The 26,704-nt window shown below is 36.1% G+C and overlaps 2 protein-coding genes across 5 annotated transcripts in view; one reads left to right on the top strand and one right to left on the bottom strand.

Moving 5' to 3' along the window:
• LOC149076321 (scoloptoxin SSD14-like) overlaps positions 1–3,641 on the top strand; it is a 36,856-nt gene extending 33,215 nt beyond the window's left edge. For all 3 annotated transcript variants that reach the window (XM_089243884.1, XM_089243886.1, XM_089243885.1), the window contains exons 10-11: positions 1,116–1,229; positions 3,305–3,641. In XM_089243884.1, the coding sequence (XP_089100010.1) occupies positions 1,116–1,229; positions 3,305–3,448 (258 nt within the window). In that variant the 3' untranslated portion in view covers positions 3,449–3,641. The remainder of the gene's footprint in view (positions 1–1,115; positions 1,230–3,304) is intronic.
• Positions 3,642–16,228: 12,587 nt separating this feature from the next.
• LOC149076320 (uncharacterized) lies at positions 16,229–25,308 on the bottom strand. 2 transcript variants are annotated; one of them, XM_089243881.1, is made up of 3 exons: positions 18,702–25,308; positions 17,028–17,138; positions 16,229–16,741 (listed from the first exon to the last, which is right to left on the bottom strand). In XM_089243881.1, exons 1-3 carry the CDS (start codon positions 25,233–25,235, stop codon positions 16,676–16,678), a joined length of 6,711 nt encoding a protein of 2,236 aa, XP_089100007.1. In that variant the 5' UTR covers positions 25,236–25,308; the 3' UTR covers positions 16,229–16,675. The 2 variants fall into 2 exon arrangements, with proteins under 2 accessions (XP_089100007.1, XP_089100009.1); XM_089243883.1 differs by having other exon boundaries at positions 17,028–17,132.
• Between the last annotated feature and the right edge of the window lie 1,396 nt (positions 25,309–26,704).

The following is a 26,704-nucleotide window of genomic DNA, read 5'->3' as shown; positions in this document are numbered from 1 at the left end:
GCGAACATGATTTTAAAAAAGCTTTGAATTTCTTTCTACTTATGTATTTAATTAAACATGGTAAAATTTACCAACACAACGTGTTGAAGGCAAGCACTGCATAGGCATGGGGGGGGGGGCTACCCACCTCCCCTCCGTATCTCCGGCCATGAAGCACTGGAATATTTAAGCACCAAAAATTTAATCAATGAAATCTCAAATAATTACTATTTGTCAATAGCAGAAAATAGATTGTAGACAAGAAAAGACTACTCACTGTTCAAAGAATTTTTTACCAGTTTTATTAAAATCTCACCCTATATCCCATATACAGTAAAACCTATTTTTTACAGACACCAACAAGACAAAAAAAAGAGGGATGACCATTAATCAAGAGTTTGAAATGCATACTTTTGTTATACATTGGGAAATTATTATTTGGTTGCTAAAGAGGGGTTTTACTGTATCTATAGTACTGTCGATTTGAATGAGATCTATATGAATCTCTTACTGGATAAGCTGATCCAGCCACTCTCCCGACCTGTCCCGCAGGATATAGGATGGAGGGGCCAAGGCCCTGGCAGTTTGAAAATCCTACTGGGTAAAGATCCTGCTGGAAAATGACAATTTACCTTACTTTAATCAAAAGCATTTGAATAATGAACTATCAGTGAAATATTCACTGTGTAAAAATACAGCTCTATCTTTCCTTATGAGTTTAATTTCTTTCTCAACTTGTATCTTAAGGCAAACCTAACATCCCAGAGGTGTTGTACAATGGAAATCTTTTGAGTTCAACTCTTCATTCTAATAAAATTAATACTCGTATAAAAATGAAATAAGATGGTAAAGTAGTCTGATGTACAATGCATTAAAGTGCGCAGAATAATAATTTTTGCTTATATCAGACAAACACAGTACAGTTTGACGAAACTGTCAACTTTCGTTTGTTATGAAGTAAACAAGTTTTGGTCACATGCCCCCCTCCCCCTGTACATATCATGCTCATTAGTGGTATATGTGCTTGGAAGTCAACATTTTGAATGAACATTTTTTCTGCTCACAATTGGATTACTCTCAATTCTAGACCTTCCTAATAGGAGATACCAATATATTTGTTTTCCTGATTTATCTAGAACATCATGAGGATAATGTGGCTTGAACAAGATGTGAAAACTGCTGCTGACGCTCCTAGAATTCATCACCAGCTCATGCCACGTTACCTACAATATGAAAAAGATTTTCCGAGGGTAATATATGAGCTTAGTGTTCTTTTATATACAGTGAATCCAGTTTCAAGATTTTTTCTCATGAAGATGTTTTATTGTATTAAAATCACAAAATAATTGCATAAAATATTTACCGTGCAAGAAAAAAAAAAGATGTTAGATAGTTTCTTTGACACATTGTGCATTGTATTGTAGCTACCAGGGGTATTACCAAACAAAGGCATCCTGTCAAGCCAGGGATATTGATGTGGGCCTATGCGGTGATTAGAAGTGATTAGTTTAACTAATCTATACAGTTACAATTAGAACATTAATGATGTGAAATCATTAATAATGGTGCATCTCACATTCTCCCCCCACCTCCACAGCAGGATTGATTCTCTTCCTCTTAATCAGATCATGGCTCGCTGGTCTGTCAAAAAAAGAAGATATAAGTAGGTAATTGAAGAAGACCCAGGCCATGCTGGAAAATGTGTGGTGGGAACCCGATGTGAAATTTTGTCTCTGTCTAAATGTTTGTTATAGTACTACTACTACTTCACCAAACACCAACTCTGGCCATATCGCAATTTACTGCCATTAGGAGATGGGTTGGAAGTGAAGGTGCTGTCTATCGGTGGTCGCCTCGAGTTCGTCAGGGAAAATATCTTATCTATATCCACCCTTAGGGCTCGAACCCGGGACCCTGACAAAAACCTTCACGATGGTAGACGAGCATCTTACCACCATGCTACTCTGGCTGTTATAGTACTGACATCTCCATCAATTTTTCTACTATGGGTGGAGTAAACAGAATTTTCCAAATATTATGCAGAGGTGAACTCGGAAAGAAAAGTCATCTGGTCTCTGCTGGGACTCGAATCCAGGCCCTCTTGCAAACCAGCAAGCATGCTACCATCTACACCACTGGAGACATGACCCTGCCATTCTTATTTCACTCACTGTCATGAGGCACTGAAGTATACTCTGCATAATATCCAGAAAATATGTGTTTCCGTGATACATTGGGCTAAGAAATAAAGCTGTCTATCTCCCTATATGAATGAAGTGTTATGATTGAATAATCATAGCATTGTAGGCCTGTTGCTCTCTGTGATGAGACTTTTTATGAAAAGATTGGTTTATATTCCTACCTTAAAGGTGGGAACCACAAAAAACCAACTTTAGCTGACCACCAATGTGGCAATAGTGGAGTTCAAACCCGGGTCCTTGCAATGCGAGTCTGTAACTATGACCACTGGACCGCCACAGCAGTACAGGATTGATCATCAATTTTTTTGCTGAAAACCATCTGCTCATGCTGACTAACAACTCCTTTAGTAAAGACACATTCACAGACCCACACGTTGGTCAGCAGGCAGAATGATAGTGTGGCTCAAGGGCGTAGCGAGGGGAGGGGACTTGGGGGTCTGGTCTCCCCCCCCCCCCCCGAAATGTGAGAAAATGACCGAAAAAAGGGAAAAAGATGGCCAAATCCATTGTTCTGTCACTTTGGTTCCCCCCCCCCCGAACGAAATTTCTGGCTACGCCCCTGGTATGGCTGTTCTAGCCACAGATTTTAGTTGGGGTTAAAACCTGTTGTGTAATGAAGATGTAACCCAGGGAGTGTTTGCCATTATTTATTGTTCAACAACTTTCTGGAAGCAAGTCTGGCATATATTGTTAGACTTTTGTTTAACTGCTTATGTCAGTGCCGTCTTAAGGCATGGGCCCACCCGGGCCTCAATAGTAAATGCGTCTTACAAAAATGAGATCTGGTTGAAATTGTCAAGAATTTGCCTGGTAGGGCCTTGGAAAAATCACTTGGCCCATGATGCTCTTAAGACGGCCCTGGCTCATGTTCAGTTGTACCAAAATCATGATTCTACTTCTTGGAATCCCTTCAACTTTGAACTATCCAGAACATTTGAGAAAAAAAATAACCTGATGAAACAGGTAGTTTCAACATTAAATTAGATTAGAATCATAAAGGGAAGTTCGCGTAAAAATTTGAATTTACAAGTCCTGCTGTATGTTTTTTTTCAAGCTGTGTTTTATTTGCCCTATGGGGTTCCCCCCCCCCTTTAATTTACACTTTCAATGTTTTCATTTTCTAGGTATATTTGGATAGACTTGCAAGGTATGGTCATGAAGCCAGAGAAGATCACGAAGGAAGTGAAATTCTAACAATACTGAAGCAGAATGGAAAAATTACTACAAATGTGGATTACAGGAAAGGTGGTTCTGCTGCTGGCTTCTGAAAATTCAGATAGTACTTACTAGGAAAACAAAGACATTATGAGTGTGAGTCTCTTGAGGTCCATAAGGAAAAACAAGAGGCAAGGGGGAGCTGCAATGTGGTTTTTGTACAGAACTCTATCTTGTGATAACAAATCAGTATTTTTCTTTCCATGTAAAAAATTTTAAAAATAAAGAACGCTCTAAACTTCTTAATTATGATTCACCATTTTGAATTTTAATAAAATTTAAATGACTATAAAACTTATGACTTTACTTGAATGACATTATCAGTTCATGGATTTCAAACTGTGAATCGAGATACTCTGTCAGATACTCTAATTCATACCTTGCTACCTATATGAAGAGTAGTGGTGATTACCCATTCATACCATAATATAAGCGGACTGCCCTGATTCTAGATCTCATTGAATTCCTTGCTGACTTCCTCTATCACATCTATCATCTTCGATTGAAAGCATAATGCCAGTATTATCACTATAGCCAGTTGCTGTCCCCTATCCTGCTCTTTTTTAACAAAATGTATCTCGGAGCAGAAAACAAGTTTATTTTTTTCAAAGATCGATAACAAGTCTGCTCTTTTTTTTTATAGGAACCTTAACTAATCTAGCACATATCAGGCCTGAGTTGTGCCGGATTACTGGTTAGGTAGTTGGGGGAAAAACACTCATTTGAATAGTATAAACTTCTATATAAGGACATATTTTCCTCTTCCATACATGTTGAGAACCAGCCTTAAAATGCCAGACTAATGCAAGGCCGGACTATAGAGAGCCTGCTATAATACAGGGTAGGCAAGAAGTACTGGACACATTTAGAAAAAGACTGTGATCTCTCGCTTATGCATCAGTATAGGGGAGAGAGACATATATAAAAGGGAATAACACATATTATATATGCTATATTTCTTTGACTTTTTAAATTGCCTTATAACTGAAAGAAATGTGTAAGCGAGAGATGGTGTGTATCTACTCTATAATATAAAATCACAAACTCTCAAAAAGGGCCTGTTTCTATGCAACCGAAATTAGGGACGGAAGTTGGTGACGTTTTTTGAGTGAGGGAAATCTGTTACGATTTTCTGTTATGGAAATTGGTTACGATTTTAGGTCAAGTTTTCATTTAACTCTAGCATATATCGGGACCCATCTGGACCAAGTTATGTGCATGTACCGAGAGGCTCCCACATCCTACAGCAGGGCCCTTAGGCTGGAATAAATGGCGAGCCTCCAAACCAGCTTTACATGGGCCCTTCAATTACAGTGTGAAAAATCAAAAAGTGATAAGAATAATATGAATACAAATGAAAATTTTTCATTGCACTCTCAGCGGGGGATGACTGACAAGCTTTCAAGTTGGGGCCCCATGTTTACAGGTTTCATTTTGGGGGCCCTGAATGAACCTCATTCTTTTCTGTTGTTCCGTTGTTTAAGATTGTAAAATTTGCAACAGCAGAAGCCCGAGATAAATCCAGTCTGGGTCCCCCACTAAAAATCTGCGTATTGGGTCCCCGCTACTGGATGGGGGCCCTGGATTTCATTCGTTGCAAAATTTATAAAAATTTTAAATTTCCATGGCTCCTCACCGGGGAGATGTCAGACAAGCCTCCAGGTCGGGCGCCATAGAAATGTTGGCAGGTTTCATTTTGGGTGTCCCTTGATGAATCTCATTGATTTTTATTGTTTAACATTGTAAAATTTGCAACACATCTGTAGCCCAAGATGAATCCAGTCTGGGCCCCACTAAAATTCAGTGAATTGGAGTCTGGGGACCCCCCAGGGGCAAGTTTTCTGGAGGTACTTGATTAATCACATTTGTTTTTTGTTGCTTTATCATTGCAAAATTCGCTTCTTCAGTAAGCCGATGCTTTCACATGTCCCTTTCCATAGCACGCTGATGAAGTGGGACAAAATAAACAAGATATGTTGTGAAGAGAAAGGGAGGGGGTTGGCCACCAACGGCAGCAGGGGCAGAGCCCCCTAGTATATATATATGTAAGTGAGAGATCACTGTAATGACAAATCAATCAATGGACATGAAAAGGTGTGGTTTGCATCAAAATTCTTATCAAGAGATGGTGAGTTTTTGAAAATAAATAATAAAGTTTAAAATTTTTCACACAAAGATAGTGCTGCATTGCTGAAAACGTGATGAAATAAGAAATGAAACATGAACAGTCAACATAATTAATATTTATGGCAAGTTGCGTCACACAATTTGGTGATAGGTGCAGGCAGTGCTCGCGACTGGAAAAGAGTTGTAGAGCTCTGCTCTTTCTCTCTCTCTCCAGACCATGGTAAGTATTTTAATGCAAACTGTGTGCACTTTATGTCAATGGCTGATTTGTTATCAATTTTTAAAATATGTCCAAGACTTCTTGTCCAATTTGTATCATGAATTTCAGCTTCATAAATTTTAAAGAAGTTTATTTTTGCTACAAAACTAAGCAATAGGCCAGGCCTTACAGATAGTTATGCTATGGGGGAAAATAACATATAGAAGAAAAGTGTGAAAATATAGAAATTTGCTATTAATGTTTTTCTACAAATGAGTTTTCTGCAGCTGAAGAATGGAACAGAATATTTTCAAGGATATTTATTCAACAAGAATACTTTTTCTTTATTTATTTTTTCATCAAACACGTTTTTTGGTTTCTCAATCAAAACACATATTTACAAGACTCATAAAATGTAACAATTAAAAATGGAATTTTCCAGATTAAAACAAAATTTACGAAGGATTAAAACATTTTTCTATTAACATGTTAAGCACCAAGTAATTTTTTTGGTTCAAAAGTGATTTGGTCCCCCCCCCCCCCTATCCATGCTGCTTGCTTTTGGGGCCCAATTCCCAAAAGCAAAATCGTTGAAGTTTTCTACTCACATATATAAAAGGTAAGGGGAAAAAAATTCTCTCCATATACTAGGATTACTGTGCTCATACCAATTCAGAACAGTGTGAGTGTAACAGTATTTGCTTTTATACCAGTTTATAACGTGTGCATTCACAAATTCAGTGCTTAGCATGTTAATTTAAAGAAACATTATTGCAATATTTTTGACAACACATGTAAATACAATAAGAGAGAGAAAAAATTTATAAAGAATTCACACCATTATATTATACAATTCAGACTGAGAATTTTAGAATTCAACTTTATATGTTGGGTGTCCAATAAATTCACAAATAGTTCGAAAATTCATAAAAATTAAAAGATATTGTTATGAATGTGCAGTTCACAAAACAGTTACTCTTGTGAAGGGAGATTTTTTTTAGTACGAGAAAAAAATAGTTCAAACATTTTTAGATATAGGGCACTGCACTGAAGCAAGTTACTGGAAATTATACAAATCATAGTCCAATAAAATGCAGGATTGTCAAAAATTTCTGACTTTTCCTGTTGTTGTCGCTTACATAAGTTCATTGTAAGGTTTTCATTGTGATGGTGGGAAAAGCACTATTGGTGAAGTTGTTTTGTTCAGATCTAATCATTCCTACCTTAATTTTTTTTTTTTCTGCACCAAAGAAAATTATCATGAGAATAGTTTTTCCATAAACCGCATTCAAATATATCTATTCCTTCAATTCTAATGAATTTTTAAACTATTTATAAATTTATGGGGCACCTAGACGTGTATTTAAAATATTTATAAAACAACCAGTCGTGTCTGGACGTGACACCTATAGACGCCATATTGTGTGTTCTGATGCTGAATATACTCAGATGACTTGTTAAATCTTAACACAGAAAATTTCATGTACAGTAGGACTGATTATCCCAGCCTTGATTCATCAAGTTTCAGGTTTCAAGATATTTTTTCCCATCAATTGATTTTAAAGTATTTTGGTGCAGTAAAATGACATACAAAACATTTTGTATCATGATAAACTGTATCAACTACGATTCAGAGCTTTATGTGTTACGCAAAGATAGAGAGAGAATGATTTAGAGACATTAAAAATAGTCTTTCGACTATTTCTAAAAGCGTAGCCATAGTAATTTTTAAGCAATTTCACACCATATTTATTTCATATGTTTATAACACATTGTACGATAATTTAACCAATTCTCATCATCTGATGAGCTTAGTATGCAATGATACAATACAGACTCTGTATCTATGCTTGTATTTCAAATTTTGTGTTTACTACACTCAACAAACATGCTAAAGCACCAAAAATGGTGAGGATATACAGTCAAACCTCATTAATGAGTCACTCTCGGGAGAGCAAAAATATGACTTAGTAAGCGGAGTGACTCGTTAAACGAAGTAAGCCATAGCTGTGCTAGTTCCTGCCTGAGGACAATTGGGACTTCCAAAAAGCGACCCGGTAAGTGGAGTGACGTGTTAACCGGGTGACGCACTAACAAGGTTTGACTGTATATTGTGGGCAAAATGTTCTGGGCATATTTTAAAAAATCAGTTTAAAAAATTGCCCAATTCACATAGGAATGTGCAGTTTGCATCAAAATACTTGTGAAGACAAAAAGTTTTTTAAAAAATTAATTACAATAAAATCTTCCCATAGTTGGTGCTGCATCACTATAAACTTAATGTGACATAAGCAGTGCATAATCAATTTTTATTACAATCTGTGCTACTTATTACATAAAGTACCATGTTTCAATACGAGCACCCTGTCCATCTTGGGCTACGTCTAAACGAGCAAAAGGGTGCTCATACCGAAATGTGATAGTTTTATGTAATACAAATTAAAATAAACACTAATTATGCACTACTTGAGTCATGTTTTATGTGTTATGCCATGTTTTTTGTAATACACGCCACCTGTGAGTGAATTTAAATATATATTCTTTAATTTATTTAAAAAAACTCTAGACCACATAAGTATTTTAGTGCAAACTGCACCTTTTTTATATCTATTGGTTGATTTATTATTTTTTATAATTTACAGGACTTCTCTTTCACCCTGTAGATCATAGTTTCCCAAACTTTTTGTTCCATCGAACCCTTCAGAAATATTTTTCTCTCATCGTTCCCCAACTCAAGCAAACCTATTGGATCCTATGTTATACCCGTAGCTGTTATCGCCCCCTTGGGCCAGTCTGTCGCCAACCAGGGGGTGATATTGCCCACTTTGAGAAACACTGATGTAGATCCACTGATATGCATACAATTTCAACAACAAATTTCCATTGATTGGTTTTTATAAAATGTAAGTATTGCTATGGTTTCTTTCGAACCAACAGGGGAATTAAATATGATCTTTTTGTTACCTCGGGAGGAATTTAAAATAAAATGTGAAGTGGTAAAAAAATTGTTTGTGTGGGTCAGTGTCTTCCAAAGTGTGCAATATCACCCCCTGGTTGGCGACAGACTGGTCCAAGGGGGCGATAAAAGCTACGGGTATAACATAGGGTCCTATGGGTTGGCTTGGGTTGGAGGGGGCAATAGAAAAAAAGTTTGGGAACCACTGGTGTCTAGCTGTAATGCCCTCATTTATTTCAAGTCTAATAACACTAACATCTGTATTACCTGAAATTTTGACTATTGGACTTCCACTTAGCTTGGATAATCAAAGCCCTATTGTAAATCACAAATTATTGCTGTTCGTTATGACTTAACTACTTAGGCAAATCACTACTCTAACATATTCTTCAATACTTCACTTACAATTGCAGAAAAACCTCCATAAAAATTTGTGTTGACAAAACAAGTTTTCATGAGCAATGAATGTAATTTATATGGACAACATTTGTTGTTGGAACAGCAATGTACTTCATTATAAATACAATATTTTAATGATGTGCAAATATTTTTGATTGAATCCTGATTGTACTTGCATAGGAATAAATCCAATACATCAAATGGTTAATACTTAATGGAAGTACTTAATACGTAATATTTGATGGAAGCTTAGTGTACTTACTAACCAGTAAACATTCCAAAAGAAAGGTTAAAATTGCTCTTGATGTTAACCTTGTATGTGAATTGTAATTTGATAATTTCAGAATTGTGCTTTAGTTGAGTGCAAAACTGAGGAGTAACAGAAACTATCAATCAGACGCCATGTATAGTAGTTATTCGAAAAAAGCATCACAAATAACAAATCCATGTGGTTTTTTTATAATAAAAGTTTGGCACCTTATGCTTTATAAGAGCATAATTGTGCATGAGTAAGTTACTATCAAGAACTAAAATCTTTTATAAAAATGTACTGTTATACGGTCGATGCTCGTTTTAACGACTCCCATCATTCCATACAAAACTGATGTTATATTCGGAGGTCGTTACATCAAAAGGAAAGCATATGGGACAGTCATTACATGAAAACATTTGGGAGTTGTCCTACTAGTCGTTGTAATGGAATGGTCATTATAATGAGCATCGGTTGTACATACTACTGCTACATGCACATTGTAAAAATTTCTCTGTAGAGTTTCTGACGGATCAGTACGTACTAGAACATGTGTTCTGAATATATGAGGCCTTGATGTATTTGTGTTGTCAGAGTTATGTGTGTGTAGTGTTCTACTGGTGCTGTCATCTGCCTTCCATATTTTGAAGTGAAAATGCAAGTGACTAAATTTTTGTGTTATGTAAGTATGCATGTGATGTGTGTGTGGTTGTAATTAGTAAATTTTTTTTTTCATCAGAAAGTTTCCATACTTTTGTGAACCATGTTCCCCCACATTAACCAGCGAATTCTAATCACACATTATGGAAAATTCTCAAATTTCTGGATTTTGAGAATCTGTTTAATTGCCTGATTTTAAGTTTGTCTGTTCTCTGCATTTCAGAACCCTCTGTTTTATGAACTGCATTGGAGATAGCTTGAATTTCTTATTTACTTTAGTTACCGTTAATCTTCATGTATTGCAAATGTTGGTTGCTAAGTATATTTGTTATCATAGATTAGATGAGCTAAATGGATTTATTTGATCAAATGTTATGCCTTAGAATCTGAGAATTTGTCTTTAAGATTTGCATAAGCCGAGCAAAAAAATTTAAGAATTACACTAAAAAACATTATGTGTGTCTTCTAATATAAAAGTGGTGGCATATTTCTCCAATCTCCCTGAACATGTGAAAAAAAAGTGCAAAATACAGTACTGTATTTGTATTAGGCAGATGATAATTAGATTAGCGTGATAAATAAATGTTAAATTTTCATTATTGTTATCAAGTTCCTAGACAAAACACATTCTCTAAAGGGATTATTATAATTCATTATATTCATTATTATAATTTGTGTATTTTTTCCAGTATTCGATGTAGATTGATATCGGCCATCTGAATGCATCATGTGGTCATTATTGAACCTAGCTTTCCCCCAGTATAATGGGAATCGACCAGACTCGCACATTCAAAAAGCTGGTGTGTGTGTCCCCCTCAATTTTTACGGCATGCCGGCTAATGTGGGAATACAGTATATTTCTTTGCCTTTGAAAATTGTTTTACGAAATAAGGTTGTGCCATGTACACAGAATGTAACTACATGTTTTTTTTTTTGAGCATATAAAATTTGTACAATAAAAAGTTGTTGCATTTGCACCTTTTATGCTGGCAGATATGATAGCTAACGGTGGTAAGAGTAAGGAAAAACTTTTTCCTTAATGGATGTTATACATGTCGAGGTATGATCTCGGAAAAAAGTCTGCTAGTGTCTGCCAGGAATCAAACCCAGTCCTCTTGCAATCTGAGCAAGCGTTGCTATCCATATATACCACAGGAGACATGACCATTCCTTCCTTATTTACGCTCTGTAGCATGATGTGCTGAAGTAAAGCCATAGTAGCCCCCTTAACTTCAACAAATGACCCCCAGGTGGCTGCAGTAGCGAGATTGAGATTATTTTTGATTTTTTTTCCCCTCAACCAAAAATCATCTCAATCTCGCTACTGCTGCCACCTGGGGGTCATTTGTTGAAGTTAAGGGGGCTACTATGGCTTTGCTTCAGCACATCATGCTACAGAGCGTAAATAAGGAAGGAATGGTCATGTCTCCTGTGGTATATATGGATAGCACGCTTGCCCAGATTGCAAGAGGGCTGGGTTTGATTGCTAGCAGAGACCAGTAGACTTTTCTTTCCAAGTTCACCTCGACATAATATCCCGAGAAAAGTCTTTCCTTCATACATTGGGTTGAGAAAAATAAAAGTGACTCAATAAAAATCATCTCAGTCTCGGTAGTGAGAGCCTTGCAATGGATCCTCATGGGTCTTAAACAAATGGAACTAACCTTATGTACAATTTCAGCATTCTGTTACAAATCAGAAAAAATTATGAATTGCAAATCAATGCCTCTGGAAATAAAGATAGTTACATATAGACAAAAACATTTATGCAAAGGTTACAATATTGGGCAACCACTTACACAAAAAACATCTTTCCTTACAAACATTCTGATAAACGACAAAGAACCATTACTATCTCTACATTGTTTTCATACGTTTGTAAACAACAGGACAGCCACATTAATATATAACAAATCTTTTTTTTCTGAAAGAAAAATACTATAATATTTGAAACAATTATTTTTTTCCTGACTTATTAATCATCGCTCAACAAATTACCCTTTTTCAAAATACAAGAGCACTTAGTGTGGCTTTGTGTAAAATACTTGGTGATGCATATACAGATGAATGATTTTTAAAAATATTTACAGATATGAATAGTGTATCTGTTGCAGTTGCTGGTTCCAGATCATTGGATTGTAATCACCGTGATTATAAGGTGGTTATTATATTTTGAGGTACATGTAATTTCAAAATATGTGTAAAAAATTTATTTTTCTTATCTATTATATCTATATCAATCTAAATAGCCAATGTTAGGAAATAAAAGAATTTGCCAACTAATAGATAGCATTATATGGATGAAGTCACAAAAGCTATCTATATTGAATGAGTTTTTCAACAAAATGATGGATGAATTCAATTTCATTCATTAAGTATTATCAATCACGAAAGCCTTTTTTGTTTCACTAGATACTTTACGTTTATTCTAGCACATTGTCTTTTTAACTTTTAACATAGCATCTTTTTTATTTTATTTGTTTTTTGTCTGTTGCTACCACTTGACCCTACGTGTGGTGTGCCTCGTAAGCATTCCTCTGAGGAATTACCAACAAATTGGTAATATGCAGGAACAGGTGTGTGGCCCTAACCTATTTTTGTGTTGTCAGAGTTATGTTTGTTTACTGGTATACTGGTGCCGCCATCTGTCATGCATATTTTGAAGTGAAAAGAGGCGTTGCAAACACCTTTTTTACTCCAAATGTGTGTGTTTTTTCCCTGCTAACTGAAGGTTTTGGAAACTTATTACATCAATCATGACAAAAAATTTTAGTCTGAAGAAAAGTCACCAAAAGAGATTATTAACCCCCTTCACATATAGGCTTTTAGCATTAAATTTGGATGATCTTTATTTGAAGTATCAGCAGTAAATCTAAAAAAACTTGCTGCATGTTAAAAATAGAAAAAGGGGACGGGAAGAGTTCAGTAGATTTCATCCTTCGTGATCAACCACATCCTTCATCCTCCCCCATGTGTTTTCTTTCTCCCTCTTTTTTTTATAAGTATAGCAGAAAGGTGCATTACATGTGGGTGGAGGGGAATCCATTAAACAGGAGTATAGAAAGAATGGAGGGAACATTTTAAAATTACAATAAAGCTTTGCGCGATGATGAGAAAAGAGGTTTAAAAAAAACCAGAGAGCGCTGGAATGAATTTCTTTCATTTCCATTAGGCCAAGATATCTCATCCTTTATCATTAATGTGTAGTATAAGTTCACCAAAAAAAGGATTATATTGTATATAGCTCTGTTCAAACAATTCCATATTTGAAGGCGGTGATATAAATTATGCATGAAAAATTTTAAAACATTTTGCAGTATAACCTTATTGAGAAGAAACCAAAGAGACACAAAAGGCATTTACTTTTCGCTAATCAAATCTCATGTTATTCAAATAAAATTTGAATCTTTAACTAGTTTTTCCTAAGATTATTTGACTATGTTTGTGTACATGTAAAAGTTAAATTTCTTTTTATACACATAAATATGCAGCACTATTATGCAAAATATTGATGCAGTTTCATCAGAATCATAGCAATGCATCAAAAATAAGGTAATTTACTCAAAGAAAATACAAACATCCAAGTAATAACAACAAAACAACCAACAATACCACTCATACTCATCATTGAATATGTATACAGGGTGCCCTGTAAGTCTTAATTCGGCCTTTATCTCATCAACCATTCACCATAGAGCAGTGTTTCCCAAAATGGGCAATATCGCCCCCCCCCCCCCGCACCCAGTGGGCGATGGAATGGTTCAAGGGGGTGATAGAAGCAACGAATATAACATAGGATAGTACAGGTACGTTTGAGTTGGGGGAGGGGGGTGATGAGAAAAAAATTTCTGAAAAGGGGACGGCACAAAAAAAAGGAAACTATGCCATAGAGGTATGTTTCTAATTCAAAAAATGCTCAAAATGTGTTCAGGAATCACTCTGTATCAGTTGAGATAGAAAATACAATATCTCACAAAATAAAAAACTTACATTTTTATATGGACACCTCGTTTTCAAAAACACAGAAGGTTGCTGACCTGTCTCTTGAGACCAACAAAAAGTTTCGCCTTTCTAAGAGCAATATATACAGAGGTATTAGAATTCAAAAATCAGAGAAAAGGTAAGAAAAGAACAGCATAAACCAACGGACAATGCTCCTTTCTTTTATTATTGCTGATCTCCCCCAACTTTTCTCTAGTTTTTGAATTCAAATATCTCAGCAATTATTGCACTTATAAACATGGATTTCTTTTCTGTTGGCCTCGGGAGAGACGGGGAAGCACCTGAGTGGTTAGAGGTAAGATGCTTGTCTACCACAGTCAAGGTTGCTGTCACGGTCTCAGGTTCAAACTTGAGGGAGGATATAGATAAGATATATTCCCTACTGAGCTTGAGGCGGCCACCGATAAACAGCGCCTTCATTTCCAACCCGTCGCATTAATGGCAGTAAATTACAATATAGCTATATGACCAGAGTTGGTCTTTGGTGAAATAGTAATAGTCTTGGGAGAGACGAGGCGGCAACTTTCTAATTAGAAGTTAGAGGACAGGGTGTTCATTCAAAAAATTAGATTTTTTACCTTTTGACACACTGTATTTATACTGTAAACACTAATACAGTGTGATTCCTGAACACATTTTGTGCATTTTTTAAATTAGAAACATACCTCTACATGACGAACAGTTAATGAGATAAAGGCTGAATTAGGACTTACAGGACACCCTATATATGTATGTAATATATAGGTAACAAAACATTTTTAATACATCTAGAAGTTTTCTGATAAAAAAATTTTCAATAACATAAAATTTAAAACATGTTTCATAACTTCACACATTAATTTCTTGTATATATATATCTCTTCAAAAAAATTTTTTTATATATATATAATAAGCAATTCATATTCCTCTGATTCATAAAAATTGAACATTGGAATTCAAGTAGATTCTTTTTCTGAATCTAATGAAACAAATTTTTACAGAGCAAAGAATATAGCAACAAGGGGGGGAAAACTTGGAATGGTGAATTTATTCTCCTGTTGTACAGACATCACATTAATATAAAGGGGAAAAAATGTTTCACCAGAATAACAATGAATAGGAAAAAGGATTACTATATTCAACTCCCACAGATATGTATATGTTGAATGTTAATATGAAGTATAAGTTCAGCTTGTAAATGCATATTTTATGCATCACCTGCCTTTCTCATATGATTCAAACGATACTAGGCTACTAATAAACATTTAACACTAAGCTGAAAAAACCATTGAAACAAACACTCAAAGATAATTGCTGGTTATGAACACTATACACATACAACAGTTAAAGACGTCACTGATTCACACACACTTTGAAATCGAGTAAAGTTTGAAAATTATTTTAATGTTATTTACTGATATTTTCAGTTTCTCTCGCTCTCTCTGAAAGGTTTATTAATACATTAATTAATTAATGCACCAACCTTTGTCAGGAGTGTCTCAGCAGCTGGAGATAGTGGTTTGTGTGCCTATTTATTCTTTGAAGTGGTCTTTTATTAATAGAAATATTTACTAAACGCTATTTTGGGGAGCTGCAAATGAATCATGAATTTTGGCGAGGGAACTGTGGGTGAAACAAAAGTTTGAGAACCACTGCATTTATTGGTGTACACTTCATCATGCAGCGAGATGGAATCTCCAAAAGCGATATCAGGTAGGTGTTTCTGACTTGAAGAATAATGGGCAAGTATTGTATAATCCTATATATTTGATGTTTTCATGGGAAGAACATATTTTCATTCTCCATCTATGTGTGTGAGTGTGTTGTTTTTTCTTTTTTTTTTAAGTAGAATGGGTATATATATATATGCATGAAATAAGCTCATAAATTCAATATTGAGTCCAGTAGAGTCTCAATAATCTGAGATGAATGGGACAAAAATGACCTCAAATTACTGAAAATTAAAATTATCTGAAAAGTAATAGAAAACATTATAGGTGGGGGGAAGGGGAAGTTACCCTACCCTTACCTATTTTCAATGGCAGATTGAAGTGAAGGAACCCAGTGTGCAAAAGAAAATATTGGGCCCCTCACATATTAGAAACAAAGTGTGAAGTTTTGGTTTTTCGAGCCCTTTAGAAGTCAGGGTCACCTTCCTGTTTTTTGTGCTTAATTTAACTACTTATACACATATATGTTTTTTATTTTTTCACACTATAAATTTACTACAGAAGGGCCCCATGAAAAATTCTGGTGGGGGGGGGGGGGGGAGAGGTCTACCAAAGACACTGGGGTAGAGATCAAGATCCCTTAAAACTGAAATTTCTCTCATTCGTAGGAAGAATGAAATGAAACAAACTCAATCTTGGCAAAAAAGAGATTTTGAGAAGGAATTTCGAAAAAATTTAGCACCTCAGATTTTCCAGACTCCACTATATCAAATTATGTTTGCAATCATCGACATCAAATGACCACATACATTTTTTACATGAAATACACAGAATGTTATCATATTTACAGCTATATACATTTACATATAACACATACAGAAAAACGGGAATATTCTATGATTCACACTAATTTTCTTATTCACAAGTAACTTGCAGTCAACAAAATACCTAATTTTTTGCTGATAATGATGATGAAATCTACGCAACTTTGAAGCCTTTTGCAAAAGATCTTTAAAACTGAGGGTTCAGCAAGTTTTCTCATTCAGTGGGGTTTGGTTTATTAGCCTCACATTCTTGCCAATGACCTTGCCGCCATGATATTATCTGTGAGATAAGAAATTGGGCTCATTAAGAATAAATCACGAAAAAGGGAAACATGAAAATACTAAACATGTATATTACATACCTCATTTGGACCTGATGGAAGGATTGCAAAAGCCTCACAGGTCACAAAGTATGTAGTATTTTTTTCTTTTATTGTGTGTGTGTGTTTCTTTCTTTCTTTTTTTTTGCCTACATTATATTGTTTTGTATTTTTATCTGATTGCGTGTGTATGTATTTGAAATTTCAAAAAAAATCAAACTTCTTTGTTTTTGTCTTTTTACTTACAGTGCAACTTTCAGAGCAGTAAGATACTTTATGGCATCTTGGGCATGATGTCACGGCTGGCATTCCGCATATCTGGCACACAACAGATGGAACATTACTTGTTTCCTGCACCTGAGAGAGAAATAGTATGAGAATCAGATGAGATCGTTTCTCAACAATTTTGGTGCATGCATCTTTTGTTGTATGCCAAAGAAAACAAGCTTGATCGACATATTTATCAAATTAAAATTTGTGTAATTGTTCATTGAATGAAAACCCATATCACACTAAGACAAATCTAAGGTGGTGGTTCTTAACTAAGGGGATGTCCTTAAGAGAGATTTCGAGGGGAGGGGTGTCTGTGAGCTTGGAGTTTTTACTTTTGTTTTACATTATGTGCTGAATATTATTCTGTAAAGCAGTGTTTCTCAGAGTGCATCATGGCTCCTAGGGCCAATGCCAACTTTTTTGTCAGGGGCATTGCTGCAAGCCTAAGATATTGATTTGTGTACCAATTTATGCTTTAAAGTTGTTCTTTTACATAAGGAAAATATCTACCAAACTATTCTGGAAAGATGCAGATGAACCATGAGTTGGGTAGGGGAGAGGAGGATGAAAAAGTGAGAACTACTGCTGTAAAGCTGATCCACCCTTAGAGGTGTGTGACGGATCTAGTCGTACCTGTCCCTGCTCTTAAGGTCATAGTAATAATAATTTCACTCATAAATTCTGAATTTTATCTATTCTGGATTTGTTTGTTTCATAAATTCTGAATTTTCATCTCAATTCTGGAAATCTGCATTCTCATCAAAAAAGAAAAATTCTGTAATTCTGCATTTTCAACTAGAAAAAAATAATTCTAGAATTCTTTCATGAATTCTGAATTTTCATCAATTCTGGAATTATTATCATTATTTCATTTACTCTGAATTTTCACGGGCACTGGAATTATCTGCCAATTATAATTTTTTTTTTGTTTTGTGATTCATTAATTCTGAACTTTCATCAGTTCTCAAACGATTTCTGTTCCTGTGTCGGTTAAGGGCAGCCTTCATCTTATTCGTAAGGACTTTCTGTCTGTAGCCTTTATTTTATTGGTGTGAAGGTTTCTTCTGTGAAACACAAAAGCTTATGAACCTCTAATTTAATGAGATAACAGAAGAAAACAGAGCATTCATATAGTATTCAATCATTGTCCCAAAGTTTGGTAAATATTAAATTTTTGATATATTTTGAATAACACATCAATAACATCTGTCTTGTCATCGCTTGTCCAGATTGTTTCAAAACTAGGATTATTTCACCACACACCAACTCCGGTCATATTGCTATACTGCAATTTACAGCCATTAACGAGCTGTGTTGGAAATGAAGGGGCCATCTATTGGTAGTCGCCACAAGCTCATTAGGGAAAATTTCTTATCTATATTCTTCCCCCAGTTTGAACCGATGACCAGATAGCGACCTTCATGAAAGTAGAGGAGCATCTTGCCGCCACACCACTTGGGCCAAATCTAGGATAGGTTTGTAAGGAAAGTAAAAATTAGGCCTCAACTGAAGATTAAAAAAAGGGCTTTATATATATGTGTGTATATATATATATATATATGTAGGATTTTGGATTGATGGAGAAGTGTTAACCCACTCCACCAAGTTTTTGAGCAGTAAAATACATTAATATATTAAATCACGTACCGATTTCTGACCGATTCTTGGTTCTATCGGTGATGATGATAATGGTGGCATTTCATATGGAACTGGATACAATGTTGAGGGGATATGAGAATATGGAGAATGAAACTGTGGATAAGATTGATTATTTAACCCTTTGGTCATCATCATATTATACATCTGTTGAATCGGATTCGAGGGGGAAAGACTCAGTGTCCTTCTCGCGTTCTGAATCATGAGTCGCAGCCTTTCTGTCTCATTTGCAGTATTGGGAGAATATTGAGCGCTTCTCCTCAGGTAATCTGCATAAGCTTGAGCAGACTGACTGAAATGAGCTTGGGTATGTTGCTCATCAACTTGTCGCAATGATGTCTGGGTTGCAACCTGGGTTTCCTGCAACAAAGGAGATTGTGTACCTGCAATATTTTGGGCAGAAAGTAACTGGTTTGGATTGACTGAATATGGCACGATCATATTTCTTGGCTGAAATGGCATGGCAAGAGCAGGGGATCCCGCACCGGGAGCAACATTTGCTTGTTCTTGCATGAAGGAATGACCAGAATTCGTAGCATTGTATGTAGGTAAAAAATTATTTTTTGTTAAATCTAGAGGTGACACTGAAGCAGTATCCTTTTGTTTAAGTGGCTTTCTTTTAGTTTTCACAGTTTTTGGTTTAGTTTTTCTTTTTGCTTTTTTATTGTTTGGGAGACTTGATGGTGACTTAGAAGCACTGGAAATGCCCATCATTGATGCATCATTAGCATTTTGAACAACTGGTACACTGGATGAAGTTTCATTTTCAGAGTTTTTATCAATATTCTCGGGAGCTGGTGCACTTGATGGTGACTTAGAAGCATTAGAAATATTTGTTACTGGCATATCAGCAGTGTTTTGAACAACTGGAGCAATCAATAAATTTGTTATATTAAAAACACTATTTACAGCAACTTCATTGGTTTTCTGAAGAGCAAGAGGAGGTACAGTCGATGAGGAAGTACAAGATATACTATCTTCCGAAGAATGAAATGGATTTCCATTTTTCTTCCCTGCACTGTCAAGCAATACTTTTTTGTCCTTGGCAACTTCATTGAAAATATCTGACATCAAGTCTGTCAGAACATACTCACTAGCATTGCGGCTCATATCATACAAGCGATTCACATTTTGCTTCCTGTAGTATGAGGAGCTGAGATTAACTTTGGCAGCGATTTCTGCATGGTTGTCATCTTCTGGAGTAATTGCTTGCGAAACATGTTGTAAAACAGAATTTTCTGTTACGGTAGACCTTGGCGGCAATGAAGCATTCTGCGGGGACACTGGAGGTGTTTCATATCCAGTACTAGAACAACCAGCATTTGGGAAAGGCAAACATCTTGAGATCTCATTTCCCTGCGCATTTGCAGGATCTGGTTTGTCGGAGGGGCAGTAATATGAATCCTCAATACCCATTTCAGTCTTAATGATCACGGTTGAATGAGGTTCATATTTTTCTGCAATCAATTGGTCCATTAGATGTAATGAAAGAGAATCATCATATCTCTCAGCAACAGGCATGGAATCAGTGGTGTTAGTTCCTGCAGCAGTGGAATTCTGGAATGCACTTTGACCTTCAAAGTTTTCACTGACTGATTTGACTAGGTTTGTTGCTTCTGATTCAATCCTTTCGGCCTTCTTAATTGCTGTCATAGTCATGCTAATTCTTTGGAGATCAGCATCAGTGGGAGATGAATTTGGATTTTGGAGTAAAGAATCGAATGATCTATGCTCTGTAGGAAGTTCACAAATTTTTGATAATGGCAAAGGCTCTACAATACTTGTAAATAATCCATAGGAACATGGACTAGTCTTATTTGTCAAATTATTGTGAATTTTGTCTTCCACCTCCATCGAACTATTGACAAATTTGGTATTCAATTCTTCCCTTTTTTCTGGTTCATGCTCGACTAAGCCTTTTTCAGTTTCTGCGATGCTTGTTGATATATGGTGGTCGCTTCCATTCAAGTTAGCGAGGCATAAATTGTTTTTTAATGCATGAATATGCAACACTGTAGTTTCTTTCAGAATTTTATTGTTAGCTTCATTATCTGGGGAGTTATTGTAAACTGCTGATCCACATTTTTTCATATTTTGTATTTTTTTACAGTTTTCAGTCTCAGAAGACATATCAGAATTTTTTCTGCAAGATCTTCCCTCGTTTTCAAGTGTGAAAGGAGTCTCAGAAACTGTGCTTTCACTTTCAGGTAGAGATGAGAACTCCTTATTGGTAATTGTGTTGGAGATTTTATTTTGAATGTTTGTTTGATCTTCAGATAACTGCTCATGCAACTCAGTCCTGCTCTCTACCGTTTCACCCATTAGTGATACCATACTTTTGTTCTGTTTTCCAATATCATTGTCATTCAATGGTTTGGGTATAAGGATGAGTTTATTGGTTGTATCATGATGTCCATCAGATGTTGCTCTTTTCACACTGTTATCCTCTATAGTTTTCACACGTTGAGAACCCAATAGACTTTGAAAGTTTCCTAACCGATTTTGAAAATTCTGAAGTTTGGGGATCAAATGCATTTTTAGAGAATCGCTGTCTTTGTATTGCATCCTCAGGAAAACCAACATGTCCTCTACTTGATCTTCCAAATCACATATAACTATAGAGCCTTTTTTTTCCAGCTGATGATAATACGAGGATTCAAGATCTAATACCTTTTCAGAATTTTCACCTACAGAGGAACCCACCATAATTGAAGAGACATCTGTTTGTTGAGATTGGTCTTTCCTGGAGACTTCAAGTTCATCTGTCTGGTTTTCAACTGATTTGAGCTCTTTTATGGTTTCATTGTGACACGTCTGTACAGATCTGTCAGCTCGTGAAATGAAATCCACACTTTGCGTTTCTACAGACTTACAGCTTTGTTTTTCAGTCTGGACATCGATACTGTTTGACATGATGGTCATCATCTGTGATTCCACAGACTTGCAACTTTGTTTTTCTGTCTGAACTTCAACACTTTTTAGAATTGTTCCATTGTCTAATTTCAAAAAGACATTGGAATCCACAACACCATCCGGTCCCCCTTGTAGTGATGAAACATTGGAAATTAGAATTCCTAAAGAGCATGCACTGATATCCAAAGTCTGAGTAAACATGTTTGGGTCTGTGAAATCTCCCACAAAATTTCCATTTTCGTGAATGATGACTGAATTCTCTGAACAGGATGCATCAGTTGAAGACTTTGCACAGTCTTCCACTAAATTCCAATCTCTGAGATCAATGACCACATTCTCTGAACAGGATGCATCAGTTGAAGACTTTGCACAGTCTTCCACTAAATTCCAATCTCCGTGACCAATGACCACATTCTCTGAACAGGATGCATCAGTTGAAGACTTTGCACACTCTTCCACTAAATTCCAATCTCTGTGATCAGTGACCACATTCTCTGAACAGGATGCATCAGTAAAGTCTTCTACCAAATGTCCTTCTCCATGATGGATGACTTCATTCTCTGAACTTGAAGAATCAGTAGAATCTTCCACAAAATTTCCATCTTTGGGATTGATGATTACATTCTCTGAACAGGATGCATCAGTTGAATACAAAAACTTAATCATTACAAATTCATCATTCCTTGACAAACTAGAGTCATAATCACCATGATTAGATGAGTTTATTTCATCATTTTCAAAAACTGGGTGGATATTTTCAGAATTCCCTTCAGAATGTTTTCCAGGCTCTAAATTTGAAAAACCTCTTACTTCTTCTGCTCCATGGTACACAGAGATTTCTTCAACAACATCATAGATTTGGTTGTCATTCTCACTAAACAAAGAAAAAGACGTAATCTTTCTTTCAGTTAAGCTACTGCACACATCATTTTTCTTTTGCTCAACCAAAGATTTCTTGTAAGAGCTTTTATTGGCTGAAAACTTTGGATAAGTCCACCGCTTCCTCTTGTAAATCAAATACTGTCTGTGATATTCTTTGTATTTTTTTAACGAATTTCTCAAATTTTTGAAGGTGTTTCGGGTTTTGGGATATCTTCTGGCAAAAGTCTTTCTCCTTCCTGAATAAGTTCTAACGTTCATAATTTTCAATTTATTATCTGATGGAGGAAAGTTGATAGAATGTTCTGTTGCTATAGCCTCAGCATTGGATGAAGTTTCCTTGGATGAAATGTTGGTAATATTTATGGGCACCATTTCATTTTTGTTGCACAACTCCCTCTTTATTCCGTTGCTCTCCTCAAAGTTTGGTGCTTTAACTGAAGGAACTGTTGTCTCTTTGATTGAATAAATTTCTCCATTCATTATTTTCTCGTAATTATCATCACAATTGTCGACAAAATCATTAGTTAAATCTATGCAGATAGGATTTTCCTCAGTCATATGATCATCTCTGATCTGCATTAATTGATCCAGCCATCGCACAGATTCATCTAATTTCAACTTTTTCTGTGCTACCTTTGATTCATGGTCTGAATGGTGTCTCTTACTGTGTGTCAGTAGATTTTCACACACCTTATCATTCAGATTTTCAATGGTCTGTTTGACTGTCATTAAGCGGTCTTCAGGGATTGCTCCTTTATCATTCCTGCAAATGCTTTGTTCTGTATTCATGTTCTTTACGGGCAATGTATAAGTGCCTTCTGGTTGTTCCACCATCACATTTGTACCAAAGTCTGACTCTTTATCACTATTTTGTTTCACGTATGCTGTTAGATCTTCCTTAAAATGTTTGCTGTCACTTACTTTCATGTTTGAATACCAAGAGGGTATGTTGCGAGTGGACGGCTGATTTTCACTGGTAAAGTTATTTTTTGCAGCTGATTTTTTTGTGACTTCCTTATTTTGATTGGTTTGTTTTTGTTTTGTTTCCTCTTTCTGATCAATGCCTTCTTCTTCTTCTGGGACTAATTTTGATAGTATTTTCTTTGAATGCTTTGGACGGTTCTGTCTTTTCTTAGCTGTGGTTTTACGCCTCATGACTTTCACGACATCTTTTTTGCCCTTCACAAGAGGATCACTGCATATTTTTTCCTTGCCTGCAGCTGACTGTGACATTTCAACATGCTTTTCTTGCAACTGTTTCTCAAGTTTTGACATTGATTGCTTCCCTGGTACGGTACCTTGAATAATTTCATCTTTGAAACAATAAACATCATCATTCTCACTTGTTTCATCAAATTTTGCTTTATTCTTCTGTTTTGACTGTTTTTTGAGTGCCTGCAATGATTTCAACTTCTGTGATATGTCAGCAGTACCTTGAATAATATGATCTTTGAAATGATGGATATCATCATTCTCACTCGTTTCATTGAATTTTGTCTCAAGTCTATCACGTTTCTTAAATAAAAACTTTCCACGTCCCGTTTTGTTGATGGACCATGCTAGTGCATCATTATCTGAACCATTAATTTTATTTTTTGGTGAGTTTGAAGGTGAATTTTTGAGCTTTTCACTGGATAGCTTCTCATTGACAATGTGCTTCCCGATAGCAGGGCAATTCTTTGAGGTGTTTGGATGAATAGGATTAATCTGTTTATTGACTGTCTTTTTTATCTCTCTCTGTGGCTTTGGCACATTCTTTGAAACGCTGTGAGTTTCAACAAGAGAGGTATTGACTTTACTCGAGTTCAAACCCTGTGATAATTTTGAGCAATCACACTTAGTTTTTTTAGCACTGCTTCTGCTGTTAGGGATTGTCTTTGGATTACTTGTTGCTGTAGAAACCATTTTCTTCTTACCAGGCATTTGTTTAGAGTCCATAGTTTTAGAAACATGACTCTGTTTATTAGCACTCCCGACATTAATTTGGTCACCTACAAATTTTTTCAAAGGAGGATACAGTAATTTTTTCTGTGGGGTGTCTTTCTGTACATCAACGACAACCACTGATGGATTCCTTAATCCATATGGTTGCTTGCGTTGAGACTGCTGGTGATCATTGCATGCCGTTTTGTTTGAAATTCGTGATCCACTGTCTCTTTGCCTGTTCATCGTTGCTGATGGGGTGGTATTTTTCATTTTCCTTATCTCACTTACAGTCGGATCACTTTGTACCGCTGTCTGACCAGAAAAGAGTTCCTTCAGGCATTGTATTAACCTGAGATTATTCTTTCTTTTTTCTGAACTATTTTCCTGATATGTACTTTTTTGAGGACTGATGTTTGGTGGTTTTTCTGGAGTGCCACTGGGCACAAGAGGTGAGCTAAGTGGAGCTGGTCTCTTTGTTATTCTAGGATCTATTGTTGATGTACCAAAATCTGGAACAGGCTTCTTCAATTTTGTTGACTCGATGTGTCCAACAGCAAGTGCAGAGAAAGCAACTGGCTCAGCCCTTCCATTTCCTCTAGCCGATGTAGAAAATGATCTAATTTTTCGTCCTGCTTCACTCTTTGAGCAATCTGGAACCCTATCCACGTTTGGATGGGCAGATATTTTGTCTTCTTTTGTTTTTGCTCTTCCCTTCTCAAGAATAAGTCTCTTTTGCAGGATTTCCTCATAGAATTGTGGTAATGGTAGATCCCAGTACCCCCCTCCTTTAGCAGAGACATCCATACGGGTTATAGTCAATCCACGTCACTCCAATGTTTAGAATGGATGCTGACATTTTGTTATTCCTTGTTGATTAGGTCATCTGAAACAAAGAATAAAACAAAATAAAAATCGAATTGCACCCATGCATAAATATCATTTTGGGGGAAAAACATAGGATTAAAAGGTAAAAAGGGTGGGACCCCCCCCCCCTTCCCACCAGTAGTCCTAAATATAGGTATGCAAAGATTTTAATTGACATCCTAATCTATTTGTCTTCATAAGAAAAATCAAAACTCCCCAGAAGAATATGATTCGATGAACCATCACAGGCGCCGGAACCTCGGGCTCAGGGTACTTCAACCACCCTTCCCTAAACAACTTTGTGTGAGAACCCATCCCTCCCTGATAGCACTGGACAACAAATTTTGACAAAGTTTCTGAAACAGAAGTAGTCTTTTTTTTTTTTTTAAGCAATTCCATGTGCTAAACACAAATTTGACATCAAACAGCTGGATTAACTACGATTTTCACTGGAATCACGCACATATGATAACGCAATACAATGCATTGAAACACAACATAAGAGTGTATAGAAAATAAAATAAATATACAGAAAAAACACCACAAATAGGGGAGAACGGGGAAAACCGGGTAGGACATTATCTTCGAATGTAGTGCTGCAATTGACCCGAAAGTATGCAAATTACTGTTCTGCAGCTTTTAAATAAATTTGAATTAAGATTAGTTGAGTGGGTGGTTACTGTGTGGTTTTTTTTTTTAAATTAAAGTTTTCAAGTAGAAATAATTCGATTTTATGCTTTATATTATCTGCCGTACTCTGCTAAATGTTTGAAGAATCATAATCATACATAAGTTCGTCAGTGCATTCGTTATTTTTTAAGTAACATTTAAAAGCATCAGAGTAGAAAATTGAAGGCATAACTAAACAAAATTGTGCTATTTTGTTTCATGAATGCCAGTGTGGGACAAAACCGGATACCACCTGGTTATAAGTTGGTTTAAATCATACCTATGACCGTGGGACAAATGTGGCCCTCGTAGTCATGTGATGTTGGCCCCAACCTCAAACGTAATTTCGTAAAAATGAACTTAAGCTACAAATTCAGGGATCACTTAAGTGACCCGCGGAACAGTTCCAGATCCCTCGGACGGCCAGCGACACATTTCCAGATCATTTATGTGCCTCGCGGCACAGTTCCAGATCACTCAAGTGGCCTGCGGTATGGTGGCCCTTGACAGATCATTAATGTGACCCGCGGTGGAGGTCCACATCGCATAAGTAGCCCGCATCACATATTCGGTTCACTTAACCGTTACAGTGGCAATCCCAAGATATCTCGTCAATCTTAATCTGCTTTACTTCGGTCACCCCGAAATATCTCGGATTCTTAACACGCTTTTATTTTCAATGTGGCAGTTATAATGCGGATCGGGAAAAATTTATAAGCCGCTTAAAGGGTTAAGTGACC

Source organism: Pholcus phalangioides, unplaced genomic scaffold (assembly GCF_987345545.1).
Source record: "Pholcus phalangioides strain wild (caught in Gottingen) unplaced genomic scaffold, Ppha-v1.0 ptg000015l_1, whole genome shotgun sequence".
Taxonomy (NCBI): Eukaryota; Metazoa; Arthropoda; class Arachnida; order Araneae; family Pholcidae; genus Pholcus; species Pholcus phalangioides.
The sequence above is the reverse complement of the archived record's forward strand: the minus strand, read 5'-3'. Positions and strand labels throughout refer to the sequence as shown.

Excerpts from the sequence above, each read along its gene's own strand:
- LOC149076320 (XM_089243881.1), bottom strand. The coding sequence starts at position 25,235 with ATGGATGTCTCTGCTAAAGGAGGGGGGTACTGGGATCTACCATTACCA. Across the intron at positions 17,139-18,701 it reads CAAGAATCGGTCAGAAATCG|GTGCAGGAAACAAGTAATGT; the intron begins GTACGTGATTTA and ends TTTCTCTCTCAG. Across the intron at positions 16,742-17,027 it reads ACTGCTCTGAAAGTTGCACT|ATAATATCATGGCGGCAAGG; the intron begins GTAAGTAAAAAG and ends CTTATCTCACAG.